The sequence below is a fragment of the Pundamilia nyererei genome, unplaced genomic scaffold (assembly GCF_000239375.1).
Source record: "Pundamilia nyererei isolate P.nyererei 1_Seehausen unplaced genomic scaffold, PunNye1.0 scaffold00174, whole genome shotgun sequence".
Lineage (NCBI taxonomy): Eukaryota > Metazoa > Chordata > Actinopteri > Cichliformes > Cichlidae > Pundamilia > Pundamilia nyererei.
In genome coordinates this window covers 726688-746070 of record NW_005187575.1, presented here as the reverse complement: position 1 = coordinate 746070, position 19383 = coordinate 726688, and the positions used below count along the sequence as shown (strand labels likewise).

Here is a 19383-nt window from a genome sequence, read left to right as displayed (position 1 = left end):
TCTGAATTATTTTTTCTCAGTCTTCAAGCCTTTGTCGCGTCGTTGTGATGTAATCGGCCTACAAATGCGGCCTCAGGAGGATGTAGCCTCTGAATTTGGACACAGCTACTCTGTAACCAACAACATTAGCTAACTGATGTATGCTAGCTACCAAATCCTTGATGGAATCCATGAGTTTCCTAAATAGTTCCTGAATAGTTAAAAATGTGTGAAAACTGGACATCAGATTAATTTTGCTACTTACTGTATCTTGTGGATGTGTACAATATCATATGCATCCTTAGTTTTAGCTTTTATCTTTGACCAAATGATCAATAAACGAGTGTGGGCCTGTGTTCCTACTCTTTGTTCTAGGAAACCTCTTCACATTCTACATGATCTGTTTCCGTAATTGTGGGATGTCCAGCACAGCCATCATCTACCTCAGTTGTCTAGCTATTGCTGACATTTTCTACTTGGTGTGGGTAATTCTTATTGACCTAACTCTCGCCTTCTGGACCCTGCAGCCCTTCTGGCACTCTTACCCTTGGTGTAGCATTCTGGGATTTTTGCAGTATGGGTCACTCTACAGCTCCTCTTGGATTGTGGTGGTGTTCACCATCGAGCGTTACTTGGTCCTCCGCAGCACGGCTGTCAAACAGCATTTGTCACAAACTAGGGTCACTAAGCTTACCTGCATAGCTATTGTGCTGGTATCCCACCTGGTCTCTGTGCCTCTGGCTTGGATCAATATTGTCACACCTGTGAACCTCACAGTGGATGGAGAGAACATCACATTGCCCAGATGTCTATACCGCAATGAGACCTACACTACTGTTATAGTGTGGATAACTACATTCCTCTCAGGAGGAATTCCGATCGTGTTGGTTATCATTTTCAATTACCTCATTGGGTACCATTTGTGCAACGCCAGTAAGCTCTTCACTAAAGAGGAGTATCGTGTCATGCAGGGTAAAAGCACGAGGGGCATGTTGAGGAGGACCATTCTCCTGCTGGGAACCGTCTCTGTGGCTTTTGTTGTGCTTAGCCTTCCTCGTTTTGTCACGTATTGCATCTTGAGGACCAACTACAATAATGAGAATTTTAATAGAAACGACTACAGCATTCCAATCAACGTTGCCGGAGACATTGCCAACATGCTGCAGAACCTGAACTCCACCACAAACTTCCTACTCTACTGTATGGTCAGTCGCCGCTTCCGGCAAGAGCTGGTCCAGGTACTGACTTGTAATGAGAAGGCACTTGAACTGGGCTCTGTCCTCACAAATACTACCATGAAAGTTTTTTCAGTGGTGGATCATAAGGCTTCATATTCCAGCAACCCTGTGTCTGTGGTGCTAACCAGTTTAAAACCTACAGAATAGAACGAACTCCAATAAGATAAAAAGGTTAAAGTTTCTTCTTTAAACTAGTTTTAACATAAAAGCTGTGAATCAAGGTAAACTTACCTAATTTTATAGGCTGTATCCCCGGAAACTCATCAACTTCGATATTAACCTAAAGCCAGAATGATGTGTTTGGTTGGTTTACACAGGTAGAACAGTATCAGCATATACGCAGATGGTGTATATGAAAAACTTGTTTAACATGATATATTGCAAAAACAGATACTTGGGACGAATTCTGAAAAGGTGTCAAAATGTCAAATGAAGTGAGAGGACTTGAAAGAAAGATTAAAATATCTATGTTGGTGTCATGGCTCTCAATACATACAACAATATTAGATTGCAGCAAAAGCCCAAATTGGACAGATGGATGACCTGCTCTGAAACACCTCAACAATTTCTTGATTGCTATGAAGTTATACATATGTCCCAAAAAGCTGAATCCAACAGATAAACAGATATTTTGTGAATTAATGCCACAGATAAGCCTCTATTTCTTAAAAAAAATTATGACTGAGATTTAAAAATTTATTTTGTATTCAATATGACCCAAAATGAGTGACTGAGCCCATAAACTTAACCTCTCAAAACGTTTTCCTTCTAAGTCAGAAAGCCATTTTTCCATGGACTTCTATGGGACTGGGAGTCCTTTTGCATTCACAGCTATCGTCATCAGGTGGACTTGAGACAGAAGGCAGGTTTAAGGAACTGCATATTGGCTGAATTTTTCCAACCGGGGTCCTACGTCTATGTTTTTACTGTATGTGATGCCAAGATATAAAGTACATCTACTGACATCTTCACCAACAGTCACTGGTTACTAAAGTTACATTATTAACCCAGAAGGTTGATTTTGGGCACTCTTGTTGTTTTAAAATCAACCTTCTGTACTACTGAAGGGTGTACTACCAAGGAAATAAGTCAGGCTTTCTTTGTATAAGCTGACTTGACAAAACCTAAAACCCCAGTCAGAGATGAGCGATATCACGCTATAATTTCTGCAACTTTCTCTGTTGAGGTGGCCTTTCTTTGCTGTGTCATATGATCTTTTTCCATATAAAATTATCCCTATGAATTCTGCCTATCATTCACAGTAGAGCTCTGGAACTTTAAAACTGGCCTGTACCTTAATAAAGGCGATGTGGAAATTTAGTTTGTTGGCAGAAGTTAAATCAATTTTATTGATTGACAGGTGCTCTTTGTGTGTGTTCTGCATTCTACTAACTGCGCTGTAAAAGAGCAGCAGATCAGAATCAAGTATATGAACATTTACACATTTTCTGCATCATCAGATGAACATTCCAGCAACATTGTGACGGTTGTACAGCTGCGCTTCATTTGCAATATCAGTGAGGTACAAAAGCCATGATACAGAGATACAATTTAAATTCTAATATGCAAAGAAAAAAAATCATGTGCAAGTCCAGCCGTTTGTAAAAAGAAATCCTGAACATAACCCGCTCCTGTTCAGGTTAAATTACCACCATTTTTTAGTCAGGTAGAAAGAGAGCCACTTTCATGACAAACAACTTAAAACAAGACTTTCTTGCTAACCTAGTAATCTAGCTTAATGACACACCCCTCTTGGTTTCTTCTTCCAAGCACAGGAATGACCAGTGTTGAACATCAGAAAGAATGCAAGTTTAAGATATTAAACTAGTTCTCTTTTCAGACCCAGAAGTTACTGCATTTTTTCCCATCCACACAAAAACATGGTATGCATTTTGCTCAAAGAACCATTATATACAACCTTTTGCCCGACTGTGGGCCTTTGTCAATACAGTTTGTTTATAAAACAAAAAAGGAAAATCAGACTTGGGTGTGATATGGATCATGTCTAGTTATGAAACAAAAACATGTTCTTGGTTGATGGCCTTGAAAATGGGTCACTGTACCGTTTTATACATGCTGTAGTATATGTTCTTTACCTGTCAAGTCCTGTGTATCCTTTTCCCCCCTGCTGCTTCAATTTCATTGCTTCACAATGTGTGATGAAAACAAAACATGACACCTTTCCAACAAAACAGTTGAATGTGGCTAGCTGCAGCCTGCCTACCTGGTTGAAGAAGCAACCTGATTGGCAGCCCTGGAGTTCACGCTCCACACCTTTTGCATAAATGGGTCACGAGACTTCCAAGATTTGCATAAGACAGGAAGGAACAAGCAGCGGGAATGTTTCCTGTTTGCCACAAAACAGGTTTGTGCTGAGGCTGAGCAGCTTTAAGCGAAGGTAGGTGTGAAAACACATTGGCTTTGTTCTTTAACTTGTAATGTCAAACACCATGTTAACTTTTGACTCTTTTTTTTTTTTAGTTATTGTTTAAAAAGAAATACCTGGCATTGCTTTTGATGAATGATTCTGACCTTTGTACTTGTTTGTCACGATCAGGTTATGCTTCAACCCACCTGTAGAGATCCTCCGTTTTCACTTGTTTCAGTGTGAAAAATAAAAGAACACATGAATACTTCTACCGAGAAGCGTTTGCCATATTAAGGGTAATGCTTTTCCCTGTGGTTCTAGTCTCGGTTTGTAACCGCCATGTTGATTTTATGTAGGGCGTTTTGCTGTGTGTGTGTGTGTATGTGCGTGCGTGTGTTTTTGTGTGTGTCTGTCTTTAAGGTGCCATGTTGCAACAGATTATTTTAACACTGCTTTCATTTTCACCACAGAGGCCAAAGACACTTTTAATTGGTAAAATAAAATTAAAAAAATGGACCCTTATAAAGGTAGGAAGGCACAGACACAGAGCTATCAGCTTGCCAAAAATGCCATTTTAAGTGAAGTGAGTAAAAACCTGTTGATCTTTTCCTTCTTGCTTTCAGGGCCTTGTCCCCATCATAGCATTCCTGTTGAAATGGGTGAGACTCTGGACTTGGAACGGCTCCCCCCATGTGAACAGTGTAACGCACACACAGAGACCGTCAAAAGGCTAGAGGCCCGTGAATTTGAGCCTCCACAGCGGGCAGCAAAACAAGTGGGCTTGAGTAAATTCCCTGAGAACCAGTATAAGCACCAGTTTCGCATTAACTCTCCAGCAGCACCACTCTCGGGACACGTGAATGCCCCATTCATGGAAGATTTTTGGCATGTTAGCCTAAGACAGAAAGTGCAGTATAAGCAAGACCCCATAGGCCCTTCAAGCCAGCACCGGAGCCACTCTGTGGACGATGCAGAGTACTTGGAGCCCCCCCAACCGCTCAAATCGGACTTCAACAGCATCAACTATGTTAAAATGCCAATTCCACATATGCCATGTGAGTATGTCAGTGAATTACCACTGGATTGTTTCATTTAAGTAGATCTGAAAAATTATCCAATATTTACACAGAACACCGTAAAAGAGGTCACAAATTAAAGGAAAAATAATCTGTACCTTAATCCCTTACAATGTCTCAGTTTTTGCTGATATGTTTGGAGTCCACAGATTTACGTGGAAAACAAAAAAATACGTAATGCATAGGTTTCTCTACTGTTTACTGAAACCTTTCAGCATAAACAATCACACCCACAACTTTAGGCCTGTGAAGAAAAAAAAAATCCAACCAGGTGAGCAGGAAAACAAATTCACACAGAAGTCAGCGCTGTTGTGCCACATTGTAACAGGCTGTAAAAATGTTAAGCATTTTAAAATGGGATTCTATAGGGACTGACAAGCTGGTGAACTGTAGCTTTTAGCTTCCTTTTTCAGCCCTGTTTGTTGATACTGTGTCATAGGACACTAAAACACCAAACTCATGCCCACTTTAAGACATCTTTACTTTGCGGCTGGCGCTCAATAACATGGAAACATCGAGTGTCCCATAACAAATGCTAACTATAATTGGTCATATTGTGACTATGAATTTGACATATGATATTGAATGTCACTGAAAAAAATTGGTTGTAGGCAGCAATCATTTAAAACCATAATTTTAGCACTCAAGAACAAACAGTAAATGTGCTATTGCATTCCAGAAGCAGGACAATCTGCATCTCATTTCTGCTAAACCATCTGAAAGAGGAACTTATGTCTGCTCCTCTGTGTCTGTCTGCAGGCCACATGCCAATGCAGGGAAGCTGTCTGAAACAGCGCGCGTGCTGGCCTCCAGCAAACCTGCGCGGACGCGATAATTATTGTCATCAAGACCCGGGTTACCCAGCAGCCCGACACCAGGAGCCTCAACCTCACCAGAAAATGTTTGTCATTATGATCTACTAATTCTAGCATTGGTTCACTGGTGGAATACTTTCCCCAATACCGTATGTTGTGAGTCACTCTGTGGTCATTTCTCATCATTTCCCTCCACAGGAATCTCTCTCAAAATGGGCAGCAACTTAAAGGTGCTCTTAATGGTCACTGTGGTTCTGCGCCTCCCTATGCAACACCTCCTCTAGACGTGATGCATGAGGTCAGCGTGGGTTGCTCCGACCTTGCAGGCGCAGGATCGGGCACGAAGGAGATCAGGAGGACCATCAGTCTTCCCGAGGAGTGCAGTAAGTCCCACCATGTGCCAAAGCATGCATCATTCCCTTCTGTTTCATGTTTCCCTTCTGTTCAGGATAATGACTGATGGGTTTTTTTGTTTTCTGTTTTTCCCCTCCCTCATTGACAGGAAGAGTTTTTATCACATATTCAGTGGACATAGCCAAGGAAATGTTCATGTTTGTTAAATTTCTCGTGGACCAAGGCTTTAGACCCTCAGTAAGTCCATCAGCCTTTGATTTCCCGCAGATGCTCACTCCACTTCAAATGTTCTCACTCGCTCTGCCTTTCCTCAGCTCGACATGTTTGACAGTTCAATCCGAAGCATGGGTATCAACCAATGGATGGACCGTTTTCTGAATGATGTAAGTGTGACGGCTGAGTTTGATTAGGCAATTCTTCAACTCTTATCACAGCTGTGCTGAAAAATTGACAGTGAGGATTGTTTTGACAGAAATCAGTGCTGATCATTGTGGCCATCAGCCCCAAGTACAAAGCGGATGTGGAAGGAGATGGAGTCGATGAGCATGGCCTGCACACAAAGTACATCCACAACCAGGTAAATGGCCTCTTAGGAACTGAGAAGCAAATATTTTCTCACAATGTCTCCCTCTTGTGGCTTTTCTGTATCATTATAGTACCTCCTCTCACATTTCAATTGCATGGAAGAATGAGGAAATACCTCCCAGGGACTGAAAACAGCCGTTCCTCCCAGATTCCTCACTGTGTTAGTGTGCCAGAGCAGAGTGCAGTCAAATTCTTCTGCTTTCTGTCAGAGCATCAATCACAATGTGTAATTGTGTCAATGTTAGGTGACAAGGAAAATACATTTTGGTTGAACTCATGAGTGAAGCCTTTGTTTAGTTCTATCACTGACTATCCTTTCACAATGGCACAGATTCAAAATGAGTACATCCAGCAAGGCTGCCTGAACTTCAGACTGGTTCCTGTGATGTTTCCCAATGCAGCCAAGGTAAGATTGATCAACACATGATTGGGGGGACGGACGGACATGTCTTTGTGATTTGTGTGAACTGACCCTTTAATAAACCACTCACCATCACCCCGCATTGGAAGCATAAGTAAAACCTATGTGAGGAAATAAAACCCTCCAAAAAAACTGATTGAAAAGAAAAGGACAAATAAAGTTTACAGCTTTGTGTAGACTATAAACAGGAAAGAGATGAGGGCAGTTAGGTTCCAGGTAAAAGGCCCATGAATCCAGAGGATTAAGTACATTGACTGTGCATGCTAACCCACGGCTACCCCTCGTATCCTCTTACAGGCTCATGTACCCAGCTGGCTTCAGAGTACCAGAATCTACCGTTGGCCCCAGGACACCCAGGATTTGCTTCTGCGTCTCTTGAGGGAGGAGCGCTACATCATCCCACACCGGAGTGCTGACCTCACCCTCACGTTCCGTCCTGTCTGAGAGCAGTAAAAAGAGGACTGGGACAAAATATGTGGCATAGTTAAAATTGTTTACTTTACCCCAGATTTACTGATCTTTTACAGTGTTCAGTTATAAACAATCAATGAAGTTGAAGTTTAATCTAACTTTTACAAGTAGATTAAACGTACTTGTTTATTTCCGACAAATCTGCTTTTACACTGGCCAATCAGAGCTTTGTAGGTTTCATTTTGGTTTCTTATTCTTTCCTTAATATACACTTCAAATGAATTTAACCAATATTTGTCTACAAGAAGGCAGAAAGGCTTTTTTCTAGCTTATTATATTAGAAACATTAGTACATATCTGAAGTTGTGATTTTGTGCATGTGAAAGATCTGGCTTAGTCTTCACCAACACTTACAAATATCTGGATATTCAGCCACATAATTATTTATCTAATCTATTTTTTTCCTAACAGTGTACAGTTAAGTGCTGGGCAGGTACAGTGCTTTAAGAGTAATCTCAAAACTGAGAAGCATTAGTATATTTTGAGAAGTGTGTTTATTTTTAATATCTTTCAGCTCACAAGGCAACGCAGGCCACTACTACTACTAATGATAAAAAAAACTATATAGAGATAGAGAGATATAGAAAATCAACCAAAAAAGGAGTACTAAGTAGGACTGTAAAAAAACAAACAAAAAGAACATTCTGGATGTAAAATTGCAAAGCATTTAGAGAATTCATGATCTAGAGTAAATAAGTATCACTAACATATTTCTGTACATAATAGAAAAAGCTGAAAATTGATATTGAGCGGCTATGATTTTCAAGACGTGATTCAGCGGTAGACTGCATGGGCTAAGGATTTGTTCTGAAAGAGTCCGTGGATGTGATATCTGACTGCATTTACAAATGCACGTTCAAAAACCACGCAAACGCACAGACCACCACTATGATCCAGGAATACTTCTACCCTCTGGAGTAAAGATGAGAGTGAATATCCTGCTTGTTATCAGCATGCAGTTCAAATGCCAGCACGTATGATGGTATGGAGGGCATTGGTCCGCATAGCACCAGTGCCTGAACTGTTGAGCAGTTGAAATCCTTCATTAAGCAAAGATTGTAAAATATTTTGCTTTCACAGCAACATGTACTCCTGGGTCTCCCCCAGTAAACACAGTGTGTTGTTTTTAGAAATGTACAGTAAAAAAAATTCTGTTTCAATATTTGATGTTGTCTTGTTGTCTTCATTACCAGCAAACCATGCGGTTTTTAATATATTTTACATGGCACAGCTTTCAAGGAAATAATGTAGAAAATTAGAGAAGGAGGAATGTTGATTGAGGAAAGAGAATCAAGGAAGTGCAGAGAATTAGTAAGGAGGAAATGAGGGCGATGGATAAAAATGCATTTGGTCCAAATACCTGTAGAAGTGCTGAGATGTCTACAAGAGATGGAAAGTGATTTAAACAAGACTGCTTAACACAATCTGTGTTCAGCATGAGAGCATGTCTGAGGAATGGGGAAGAACTGGTACTGATTTTCAAGCTATGCAGGGATAAAGTTGTTGAGCCCTGCCATGAAGCTATGTGAAAGCGTTGTTGAAACTAAGTTAAGAAGAGAGGGGATCATCAACAAGCCTGAGTGTGGTTTCCTGCCAAGAAAGTGCATTACATTCAGTCAGGAGGTCAGGAGTGACAGAAGTATGTAAAGATGGTGCACAACATTTATGAAGACGGTAAAACAATGGTAAGGTGTGCGGTATGAGTGCCAGATGGGTTCGAGTTGGGGGTGGAATTACATCAGGGATCAGCTCTGAACCCTCCTTGTTTGCAGTGGTGATGGACAGGCTGATAGATGAGGTCAGACAGGAGTCTCTGTGGACTATGATGTTTGTAGGAAATGTCTGGGAGAGGTGGAGGTATGCACTAGAGAAAAGCAATTAAACTGAATAAAAGCAAGACAGAAATCATGCAGCTGAGAGGGAGAGAAGTGTAACAGTGAAGCTACACGGAGCGGAGGTGTCACAGTTCTGGGCGTTTTGACCCAGTATTTTGAGTTTTCATGTTTTAGTTTGATTTTGTATTTTTGGTTATTTTCTTGATCTATTTGATGATGATGTTCTATGTTCCGGCTTATTCTGGTTTATGTTTAGTTCTGCCTGTGTTAAGTCTGTGTTTCTTAGTCTGCGTCCTTGTGTATTGTTTCCTGTTTTATTTTGAAGGATTGTGTCTTATGTCAGTATGTCCAGCTTTGCTCCTCCTGTCTTGTTAGCCCCAATTTCTCCCAGCTGTGTCTCCCTCCTGTTTCACATTCCCTAATCACCTCAGTATGTATTTTAGCTCTGTGTTTTTCCCTGCCGGTTGTTGCATCCTCCATGTTTGTTGTGTGCGTGTTCGTCGTTGTCTGCCTTCAGGTTAGAGTCATTTGCGTCTCCAGTCTAGTTAGTTTAAGTTGTTGTTTATGTATCGCCAAGTTTGTCTCACCAGCAAATAAAGCTGCCGTTTAAGTTAATGTTTTGTCTCCGAGTCCTGCACGTGGGTCCAGCCACTAACAGCCACACAACTCATCGTGACAGGAGGTAGTGAAGGTGGATACATTTAAGTTTGAGAGCCAAAGCAAGGGGTGTCAGGGTGGGATTGGTGACAGAGGAATAGCAGCGAGACTGAAAAATGTTTACATGATAATAATGAGACCTGTTAAAATGTATGGTTTGGACGTGTTTGCACTAACATAAAGACAGGGGATGGAGGTGGTACTGAGTTGACTACACTAAGATTGTCATTGGGAGTGACAAGAATCAATGGGATTAGAAATGAGTATATGAGAGGGACGGATCAGGTTGAGTAGGTTGGAGACAAAGTTGGAGAGGTAAAGCGGAGATGCTCGCAGATGCACTGAAACAATGTTAATTACAGGATAATTGTCTTCTCAATTCAACACAAATTTGCTATAAATATATAATGCAGGTTTTTGAAAAGTATTATTTAAAATGTTGCAATGCTGAAATAGAAAATGAGCTTATGAACACAGGACAATTTGAATCTGTTGTTCTTATTTATTTGCGCTTATTTAAAGTAAACAGCACATTTCCAGATAGCCACGTGCTCGCAGAGGTCGAGTCTGCAGTACCGCAAAGTCTACGGTGACCCTGGATGGTTATGTAGACGGTCCATCCCCGTTCGCAGAGAAGTACTTTGGTGTAATGCAGAGGCTAACTGGAAGAACCAGAAGATGGCAGCATGTACCAAACAATAACACCCAGCATCAGTCATCTGTTCATGGTGAAAGCGCCAATGTCTTCTCCAATTATACATTGTTTTATTATTTTTTTATTTAAAAAATACATGTAAAAATGTATATTTATTTATTTTTAAACTGGGGTCACCTTTCACTTTGAACAGATTACAAAAAAGAAAAAAAATGTCGGTCATAAAGCATCAGTGTGATAAAACATGTAGACAGGGGCCCAGGAAGTCTGGTAAAAACATCCGGTCCATATGTTCCACCACTGACTCCCTGATAAGCCAGCATTGTGTGGGGCACCTTTAACTGCCAGATTTTCACTCTGAACTTCATTTTACTCGGTCAGTGTGCACAGCCTGTTTACCAAACCTGACAGAAAAAGAAAAAAAAATGTTTCTCACATATGTGTGCATCTCTGTGGGGAACTCTGCTGATGTCCAAGCTTTTATCAGCTCCTGCATGAGGTGCCTGCGTGTAAACAGAGCTGCAGCCAGAACCAATAAATCCACTGTTTGTTATTGTTTCAGGACCTGCACACCACTCCACTCAGTCTTATCTGGTGGATCCAAAGCAGCCAAACGCACGTATTCTTCCTAAACGGCATGAAGTTACATCTAATACATGAGAATCCTACAGAAAAGCACTATGGGGAATCAAAATGACATTAATATGTTCAATGAGAGGTCTGTCAGTCTTTTGCCTGCATTGCCTGCTTTTTGCAAATTTTACAGAATTCTTAGAAGAGACTGTTCATGAAAAATGCTTTTCCTCAAGTGTTACCATTATTGGGAATGCTGTAAAACCCAAGATCCAAACCCTTCCCAGGATAATGTGGGAAAAACACTAATGTGTGTTTGCCCACGTTAGCTGAAACGGCAAGAACATTTCATCAACAAAACTTGACCATTAAGCTACCCTTCCAATATATATCCATCTCTCTCTCTATATCACATCACATCTATCTATTGATTTTCCCCCCTAAAACATTACATTAAAGAATGAGCTCATGCAACCAGTGAATGTTTCACAGTAATCTCAGTAACCTCCACACATACTCAATATTGTTATCTCAGTTCCAGGAAGCACTGAAACACACAGTCCAAATGCAGGACAAAGAGGCTGATTAAAATCCAGACACACATAGCCTAAAGGAAAACAGCAATCCCAGACTAAAAGCATGACAAATGCTACAAGAACACATGGCGCACAAACAGATGCACTGACAAAGGGAAAGGCAGGACTATATAGCATTAGACAGAGGTGAAGCCCATCAAACACAAGTGGAACTAATGATAGCGGGGCAGACAAACACAAAAGTGGGCATGCAAGGTAAGCAGGAAGTAAAACTACAAGGAGACACATTAGAACTAATCTTCAAAGCAAAACATGACATAACCAAACAGAGAACCCTGGCACATAAAGAATAACCCTAATAAACACAGAAGGCACAGAGAAAACATCAGAAACAAATAAAACTTGACATGATTCTTCAGACTCATCGCCTAACAGAGAAATGTGCAACACATTTTGAACACACACCAAATCTGAACATATCCACAAATGTTGCTAGATTTGAACAAATCGGAGATGGTAAATTCCACTGATTATTCACTTACATGAGAACAGGTGGGACATGCGCATGTAAGAAGGTGACATCGCCAAACAGGAGACGCAAAGCAGGCTGATATCAGAAGGACCTGAACCAACTTGTCTCACACTAACACATCTAAAACCAGGTGAGAAATAAAGGTCTTCCTGTGTTCTACTTGAGATGGCTCTACCTTAGACTGATGTTGAAAGGGTAGAGATTGGTGCAAAAGAACTGACAGTAATGGAAGAAATAAAGTCTGTGATAGTGAGAATTGTTTAACATCAAGTTTTGGAGATACAAGGCAAAAGAACCAAATTTATGATCTATGTACAAACCCACTTCCATTAAAGCACGTTCAAAGTTATAACTGTTACACGTCGGTTTGACAGAAGAATACGTAAGAGCTCAAGGTCCTTGATGGCAGACATATGAAACAGCTCAAGGATGTCACTCGTTTCCCTCCTCTCCTTCACTGAGGAGAACAAATCCTTAAGAACAGATTGCCTATGAAGCAGGAAGTTTTAGGCTCTGCTCCCACTGGGCTCATCCATACTAAAAATGTATGCACTTAGCACTGTAAAGCACTTTAGCTAAAAGCTCCCACCAAACACTACATTAAATATGGCATCCATAATATTTTTGGATTTGTTTGATAAGTGCTCTCAGACCTCGGGCATGCTGCTGGCAAATGCAAGCATACGACTGCCGATTGGTTCATTAAGAGGGCCAGGCTCTTACTCAAGGTCAGCGCACACTCCAGCAGACAGAGGCTCCCTTTGTCTGCTGGAGCGTGTGCTGATGAAAATGCTAATGAAACATTTTTATCATCGGGGAGTCGTTGACTGCCGTGTCCCCAGCATGAACTGGACCGAACCAGCTGTTTGTAGAGGGTTATGGCTCTGTCACTGGAGAGGAGAAAGCAGTGAGCTCAGCACATCCAGCACTGCTGCCTGCCATGTACTGGCTGTTCGAGGAATCTGAGCAGAATGATGAAGAGCTTGGAGATTTGTTATAGGCATCCATAAAAAGCACCCGTGAGTGCTGGTCACACTAAATCATAGAAAGTGCATTAAAAGTAAAAAAAAAACCCCAAAAAAACAACTTGTTTCGAGGTGTTGCAAGAACAGGATGCTGTTGATACCATAAGGAACAAGGACAAGCCTAATAGGCAATAAAGCAGAGAAGCATCCGCTGATCCTGAGATCTGCTGTAATTCTGAAACATTTCCCAAGAATTGAAGGTATTTGATCAATGCGCTATTTCCAGACCATTATAAAGAACATGTGAACACCAACATTGGTTTCTTATTTCACAGCCATAAGCTACATTCATAGTTTTAAAATACTACTGTATAAACAAATATTTTGACATGAAATGAATCAGCTTTAAGCAAGACGTCTTCTTCTTCTTTTCTGTTTGGAACAAAAGAAAAGAAGAGACATTTCATAAGCTATAACTTCATATGCTCATTGTTCTCATGTGACTCAGAAATATACTTCCTCCTACCCCTTATAACTTAAAGTCAAGTCAAGTCAATTGGACTTGTACAGGTCAATGTACCATGTAAAGTCTCAAAAATGCTTCACAGACAGGACATGTAATCATCATCCTCGTCTTATTAGGATAATTTTCCTTCCTCACAATAAGATAAATAGGATATTACCCTTTCCCCTAATTCACACATACCTACACAGTGTAATGATATAACACCTATAATAACAATGCTCTTGCCAATGTTTGTTTGTGGTGCTAAGTACTCTGCAGTGTTAGGTGAAAGGTTTCACCTAACAATGCGAGCTCAAAAAAATTAATTCCTGTCACTTATATTGTAAAAACAAATATTGAATCTTGGATCTGTATTAGCAAAAATTGCGTCTATTTTCATATTTATATTATTTAAAAAAAATGCCAATCGGGATGTAACAGGATAGAACCGGTGACTTCGTGCATTTGATTTGTGACATGCTTATAAGGGTATTTTTAGGACAACTCGCCACATAAAACGTTCTAACCTGAAGGTTTCTGCAACCATTATACACTAAGAAGCTGAGGGATAGCACATTCTGTCTCCTGCTGGCGGAATAATCTTATTTGAATGATGGGAATTTCCAAACAGATGCAGCTTTGTGGCCTAATGCGCTTAGCCGGAGAGATGGTCCAAAAAACCAAGTATATATGCCTCCCAGTTACGTAGCCCATAAACAACGTATGCCATGGCTGAGCCTTTCAAAATAAAATGGTCGTTCTCACTCCAGTGTCTTGTATCACTGCGCTGGACTAGTCAAAAATCATTTTATTCTGAAGTGTGCACACGGAAGTACAACTCTTTGGATTTTGAGTAGCTTTGTGAAAGGTTAGCTAACGCGGGCTAGCCTGATATGGAAGAAGAGGGAGCAAGAGGAAGACTGAGGGTCTACCTGAGAAAAGCGGACTGGCTGGGACTAGTTCTGAGGGGTGATTTCGAGAGATAACGTTACATACTGGAAGGAATGTCCTCCTGGCTTACAACACCACAGAGATAGCTAAAATCACGGGACAGCCGCAATCACTACTAAAAACATGAAGCTGACAGCTGCGGAGCGCCTGTTAACAACCCGCCACCGTCGAGTTTAGCTCCCCGTGGCTGCAGCTGGACATTAACGGCGACGGCACCTCGGGAAGCGTTGTAGCCAACGGGAATCTTTGTTCGCGTTTTTTCCCGTTCTTCTTTTTTTCCCTTCTTCCATGGGACACAACTGGGCTTTACCTCCGCTCTGCCGTTGTGTTACCGCCGTGACAGCAGCAGTCTTCGGCTGGTATCGACTGGCCACCGTGGTCCCTGCATCTTGTGGACTCCTAGCAGCTAAAGTTTTTTGGCTTATTTGACGGACGCGGCAGTCATGTTTGCTGTACGAATCGTCACCGCAGACTACTACCTGACAAGTCCCATTAAAGACCTGGACGTCTGCTATTCTGAATTCAGGGAGAGCGATGTGAAGAAAGTGCCGGTGGTGCGGATATTTGGAGCAACACCAGCAGGTTAGCCTTGTCCTGTGTTTTATTCTCGTTGACTCTTCAGTAAGCTAAAGCTTGCTGCACGCGGCGTGTCACAGGTTTGTTGCCTTCGCTGCTGCTGCTGTTTGGACACGCGCGCACAAACACATCCGCGCTGTATTGTTCCGAGGAAACCTAACGGGTGTTTTATGTATGTGACAGGAAGATGTTGTAGGGTGTTGACACGTTTTACCAACGCGGCATGCAGCCCTGTTGCAGCAGTGGGAGCCCTCCGCTGTGCTTTGTTTTCGCTCCATCGTGGTGCGGTGGCGGACACCTTTTCGTCCGTGGGGCTCCGCTTGGTTCTCTGTCTGCCACATGTGGCATTCAGGGAAACTGGTACCTTTCCCCTGCGATGCTTTTATTGTATTTATGGCAACCTGTGGAGTGTGGCTGGCATGCATATATATATATATATATTTATTTATTTTATTGGGGGGGTTGAAAGGATAACACCATTTTGTTGCCTAACTGTAAAATGGGTGACAGTATTATATGGTGGAAGGAAAAATGTATAGAATAATTACTGTATCATGTGTTGATAAAGCAGGGCAGTCGTGACTTTACATTGATAGCCTTGACAACAGAGGTTGTCATTGTATACAAAACGGAACATGCATTGTGTGAGTGTGTAATGTTCAGCGCTACAAGCCTGGACAAGACCCCTACAGTATGTGGAGTAACTATCGTGGCTTGCAGGTGCTGCTTTAGATAAAATATACAGGACAAATGTGTTGCAGATATTTATTGTAGATGTGTGTTTTTTCTGAACTGTGCCACATGCCCTGCTCTTCGGTATAGCCATTACAGCCAGGCATTCTGGCCACTTTAATCCCCACAAAACAAAAGAATGGTTTTCCTGTACAATGGCACAGCATTAGCAACCTGTGCCAAATCCTCCGGCAATCACTGTGCCCTCTTTTCAACCTTGTTTGATGGGTGAAGACACATTGCAGTGTAGTGACTATAGATATTCTTAGCAAGGTTTGTCCCCAGTGGGGGGGAAATGGTGAGTTACACTTGCCCCCTCGCCCAATCAGTGCTCCTGGGTCTCAGGATGACCTGGAGCAGCGTCCAGCAGGATGTGCCCTCAGTGAGGATTAAAGGCTTTACAACGGGGGACAGCGGGTCATGGTGAGGAAGGTGTCTGCTGTGGTTTGGCCCTGTTTGTGTTCAGGTCTGCACATTCACATGCAGTGCTTCTCATGCAAATTGAGTATACAGACCCAGAAACTGCAGTGATGGCTTGTTAGGTGAATGTACTGTATGTTGATCAGAAAGTACCACAGTTCAATAAACAGAGTGTTGCAATCCTTAGAGCAGAGGCATGTGCTGATTTTAGTGTGAATGATAAGGTCCAATATTAAAACCTGAAGTGACTGGTGGTGTGGATAACATTCATTGTTTTGCTGGGAAACCCTGCATCCTGCCAGTCATGTGGACGGTAGTTTGATTTTTACCACCCAACTTGCCTCAGATAATGTGACTTCTATCCACCAGTGGTATCCTCCAGCAGGACAGTTATCTGCACAACAAACATGAAGAGACCAGTGTGTTGACCCGGCCCCTGAACTCCCCAAATCCTTATCCAAATCAACTTCCACCAGAGAACAAGCCCGTTCCATGGATGTTCTACGCGTAGCAAACCACAGAATCCAGAGAATTTGCTTCCAATGTTTCAGTGCCTAACACCCAGACGTCTTGTGTACGTTATGGAGGGAAGAGCTATTTTAGTGGCACAAAGTCAAAGCAGTTGTTGTGGCTGTTCTCTGTATGTTATTAATTAATACCTTTTTCTCGTCTCAAAGTGTAGTAGTAGTAATGATAGTGATAAGCAGATCCATTGTTTGAACGTTAATGGTTCATTTAAGTAATTTTTAAACATTTTTTTGTCAAACAATTTTATTTCCCCTTTCTGTTTGATATGAACTGTGATAGTGAACCGCATAATCTAGGCTTCCTGTCAGATAAGTCTTTGTTACCTTGGGCTGTAAGAAGTCATCATAATTTGATGGCCTCTTAATAAAATGTGGTTGACAGTAACTAATATATTAATGTTTTTGGTGTTGGAAGATTTAGGAGGCTACACACGTGTGCAAAAGTATGCATCTGAAGGGAGGTGTACACTAAAACAACTAAATGGTACAGTTTTTTTTGTTTTTTTTTTTTTTCTTATTTGCCAAAAAACCTGTAGCAAACACAAGTGCACTGGTGCAGGTCACTCAGCTGAATAATATCCAGCCACATTCCACTTGTGTTTTTCCTGCTCTGACATGCACAAATGTCTGCAGTGAAAAAGAGCCAGCTACATAATTGTCATAACAATGATGGTTTGTCGATACGGTTGGTTTGACCCACGTGTGTTTGCCAACACACTTGTCTAAATGCCTATGCCTCTGATCCTATCTGATTGGTTAACATTCTTGAGTATGCAGCAGTGAAACAAAAGCGAGGATCCCAGTGGAGCATTAAGAGCTTTCATTGATTGAGTCCTTACAGGTTCAGCAGCACACGAACAAGCCTCGTTTCTCTGCTGTGCGTGTTGTATCTGCAGTTTGAATATCGGGCTCTGTGTTGTTTCCACTTGCAGTAATGACAGAGTATCTTGTCTGCAGTCTGTGCATTGCGGTCGATGCCCTGCAGATTCTCATAGTTGGATCCCTCTCTCGTTCAGTTTATGTATCAGTTGTGTGGCCACATTTTCAGATTTAAAATTACATCACCATCTGGAAAGCATTGAAGTGGAGAGGGATCTCTTTCTTTCTTCCTTTCCTGCAGCTTAGAAACAAGCCACACCTACTAGAAAGTTTTTTTTTTTTTCTTCTTCAGATTTCACTTTGCCTTTTATGGTTTCATTGCGTTGACTCCTCAGACTGTTCATGTGCCTTTATCATTAGCGTGTTTACTCTGGTGTAAGCGGTCAACAGCGCATCCACACCACGTGGCTCTTTCCACAACCCCAGGCCTCATATTTCCTGTCCTTCCCTGACCTAAGCAACGCACACTCCCACTGTGTAATTTGATGCCAAGTTTCCTGCTTTTTTCCCCCTCCCCACTCTTTGTTAGCATTCAGAGACTGTCCTGCCTCTGCAGCACACATACTGTACATGCATGCCCATCTTTGGTTTAGCTCAAGAGGAAGACAATACAAGGAATCCTTTCGTTATAAAAGTTATTGGTGCTGTTGAGGTGCCGGAAACCTTTTAAGGGCATGCATCTCCAGGCTTGAAGCTGACAAGCTAGATCTAGATACGCTGACGGGGCCTGGTCCTCGTGGCAACAGGAGGCACGCTGTTTTGGTTCATCGCTTGGATGTGTACACTAGAGTGTTTGTTGGGTACGCATGAGAGCGGAGAGGGGGAGAAAGTGCATGACCAATTGACCTGAATGAGAGGGCCAAGCATTGAAGCCCAGAGGGTGGTAAAAATGAGGGCCTCTTTTTCTACTCTGGCCCTTTCCTTCCCAGGTTTAGCACTCTCCAGGGGAACCCTTAATACCATCTGAAGGAATTCCTCCTGATCCATTAATAGGATAATAGGCAGACTAGAAAGGAGACTGGCTCATTAAACAGAAGGTCATTGTTCCCTTTACTGTTTACTCTCCTGTCTTTCTGTCGAACCAGGGTTCACTTATCGTATGATTAAGATGTTTAGTTGTTGACAGGTTTTCTCTGGAGTTGCCTTTCGTTCTTTTCCCCCACTGATTTTACACTTTTGTTTAAGCTTAAGTGCAGGTTTACCATAGTGATAGAGTAGAAACACAAAAGAAGACCGAAGGCTGCTCTGCACTAATCCTCCTCCTGTGATGTTTTTTTTTTTTCTTCCTTCCCTTCAGATGAGGCCCGGCTTCTTGTCAGGGTTTTTTTGAATCTTCAATAGAGGAAGAAACATTTTAGAGTATTTTCGATGTGGGGACACAGAGTTACTGTTCATTTGAAAATCAATTAAATACTTGATGTTCTACATGCAGAGGACAAAGGAGGTGTTTGGGTTTTTTGGGGTTTTTTTGGCAGTACTGGCGGTTACTTTTTACCAGTATGTTTGGAGAGCATGTACAGTGACTTAATGTTTTAAGAAAAAGGTATGTTATTAATTTTAATCTATAAATCCTGTATGACTAATAGAGGTGGGAATCACCATACATCCCACGATACGATATTATTGCAATTTTTTAAAATATTTTGCGATATTCAGATTCTGTACATAAAGGTAAACTTTATCAATATTCATTTTATCTAATATCAAAGTCTTGCACTCAGTCTTTCTCTCAT

General features: G+C 41.6%; 3 protein-coding genes across 4 annotated transcripts in view; all 3 read left to right on the top strand.

Annotated features, from left to right (window-relative positions):
• The first annotated feature begins 398 nt into the window (after window positions 1-398).
• LOC102207350 (probable G-protein coupled receptor 139) lies at window positions 399-1364 on the top strand. Its single transcript, XM_005746198.1, has one exon. The coding sequence runs from the start codon at window positions 399-401 to the stop codon at window positions 1362-1364; it is 966 nt and encodes a 321-aa protein (XP_005746255.1).
• A 1216-nt stretch (window positions 1365-2580) lies between these two features.
• On the top strand, window positions 2581-8469 carry traf3ip2a (TRAF3 interacting protein 2a). 2 transcript variants are annotated; one of them, XM_005746189.2, is made up of 11 exons: window positions 2582-3615; window positions 3775-3881; window positions 4056-4112; window positions 4209-4640; window positions 5421-5562; window positions 5675-5859; window positions 5979-6067; window positions 6145-6213; window positions 6303-6407; window positions 6747-6821; window positions 7134-8469. In XM_005746189.2, exons 3-11 carry the CDS (start codon window positions 4097-4099, stop codon window positions 7278-7280), a joined length of 1260 nt encoding a protein of 419 aa, XP_005746246.1. In that variant the 5' UTR covers window positions 2582-3615; window positions 3775-3881; window positions 4056-4096; the 3' UTR covers window positions 7281-8469. The 2 variants fall into 2 exon arrangements, with proteins under 2 accessions (XP_013769591.1, XP_005746246.1); XM_013914137.1 differs by lacking the exon at window positions 3775-3881 and having other exon boundaries at window positions 2581-3615.
• A 6490-nt stretch (window positions 8470-14959) lies between these two features.
• Window positions 14960-19383, top strand: part of rev3l (REV3 like, DNA directed polymerase zeta catalytic subunit) — an 80918-nt gene continuing 76494 nt past the window's right edge. Inside the window, exons 1-2 of the mRNA XM_013914138.1 lie at window positions 14960-15098; window positions 16154-16247. Of these exons, the coding sequence (XP_013769592.1) occupies window positions 14960-15098; window positions 16154-16247 (233 nt within the window). The remainder of the gene's footprint in view (window positions 15099-16153; window positions 16248-19383) is intronic.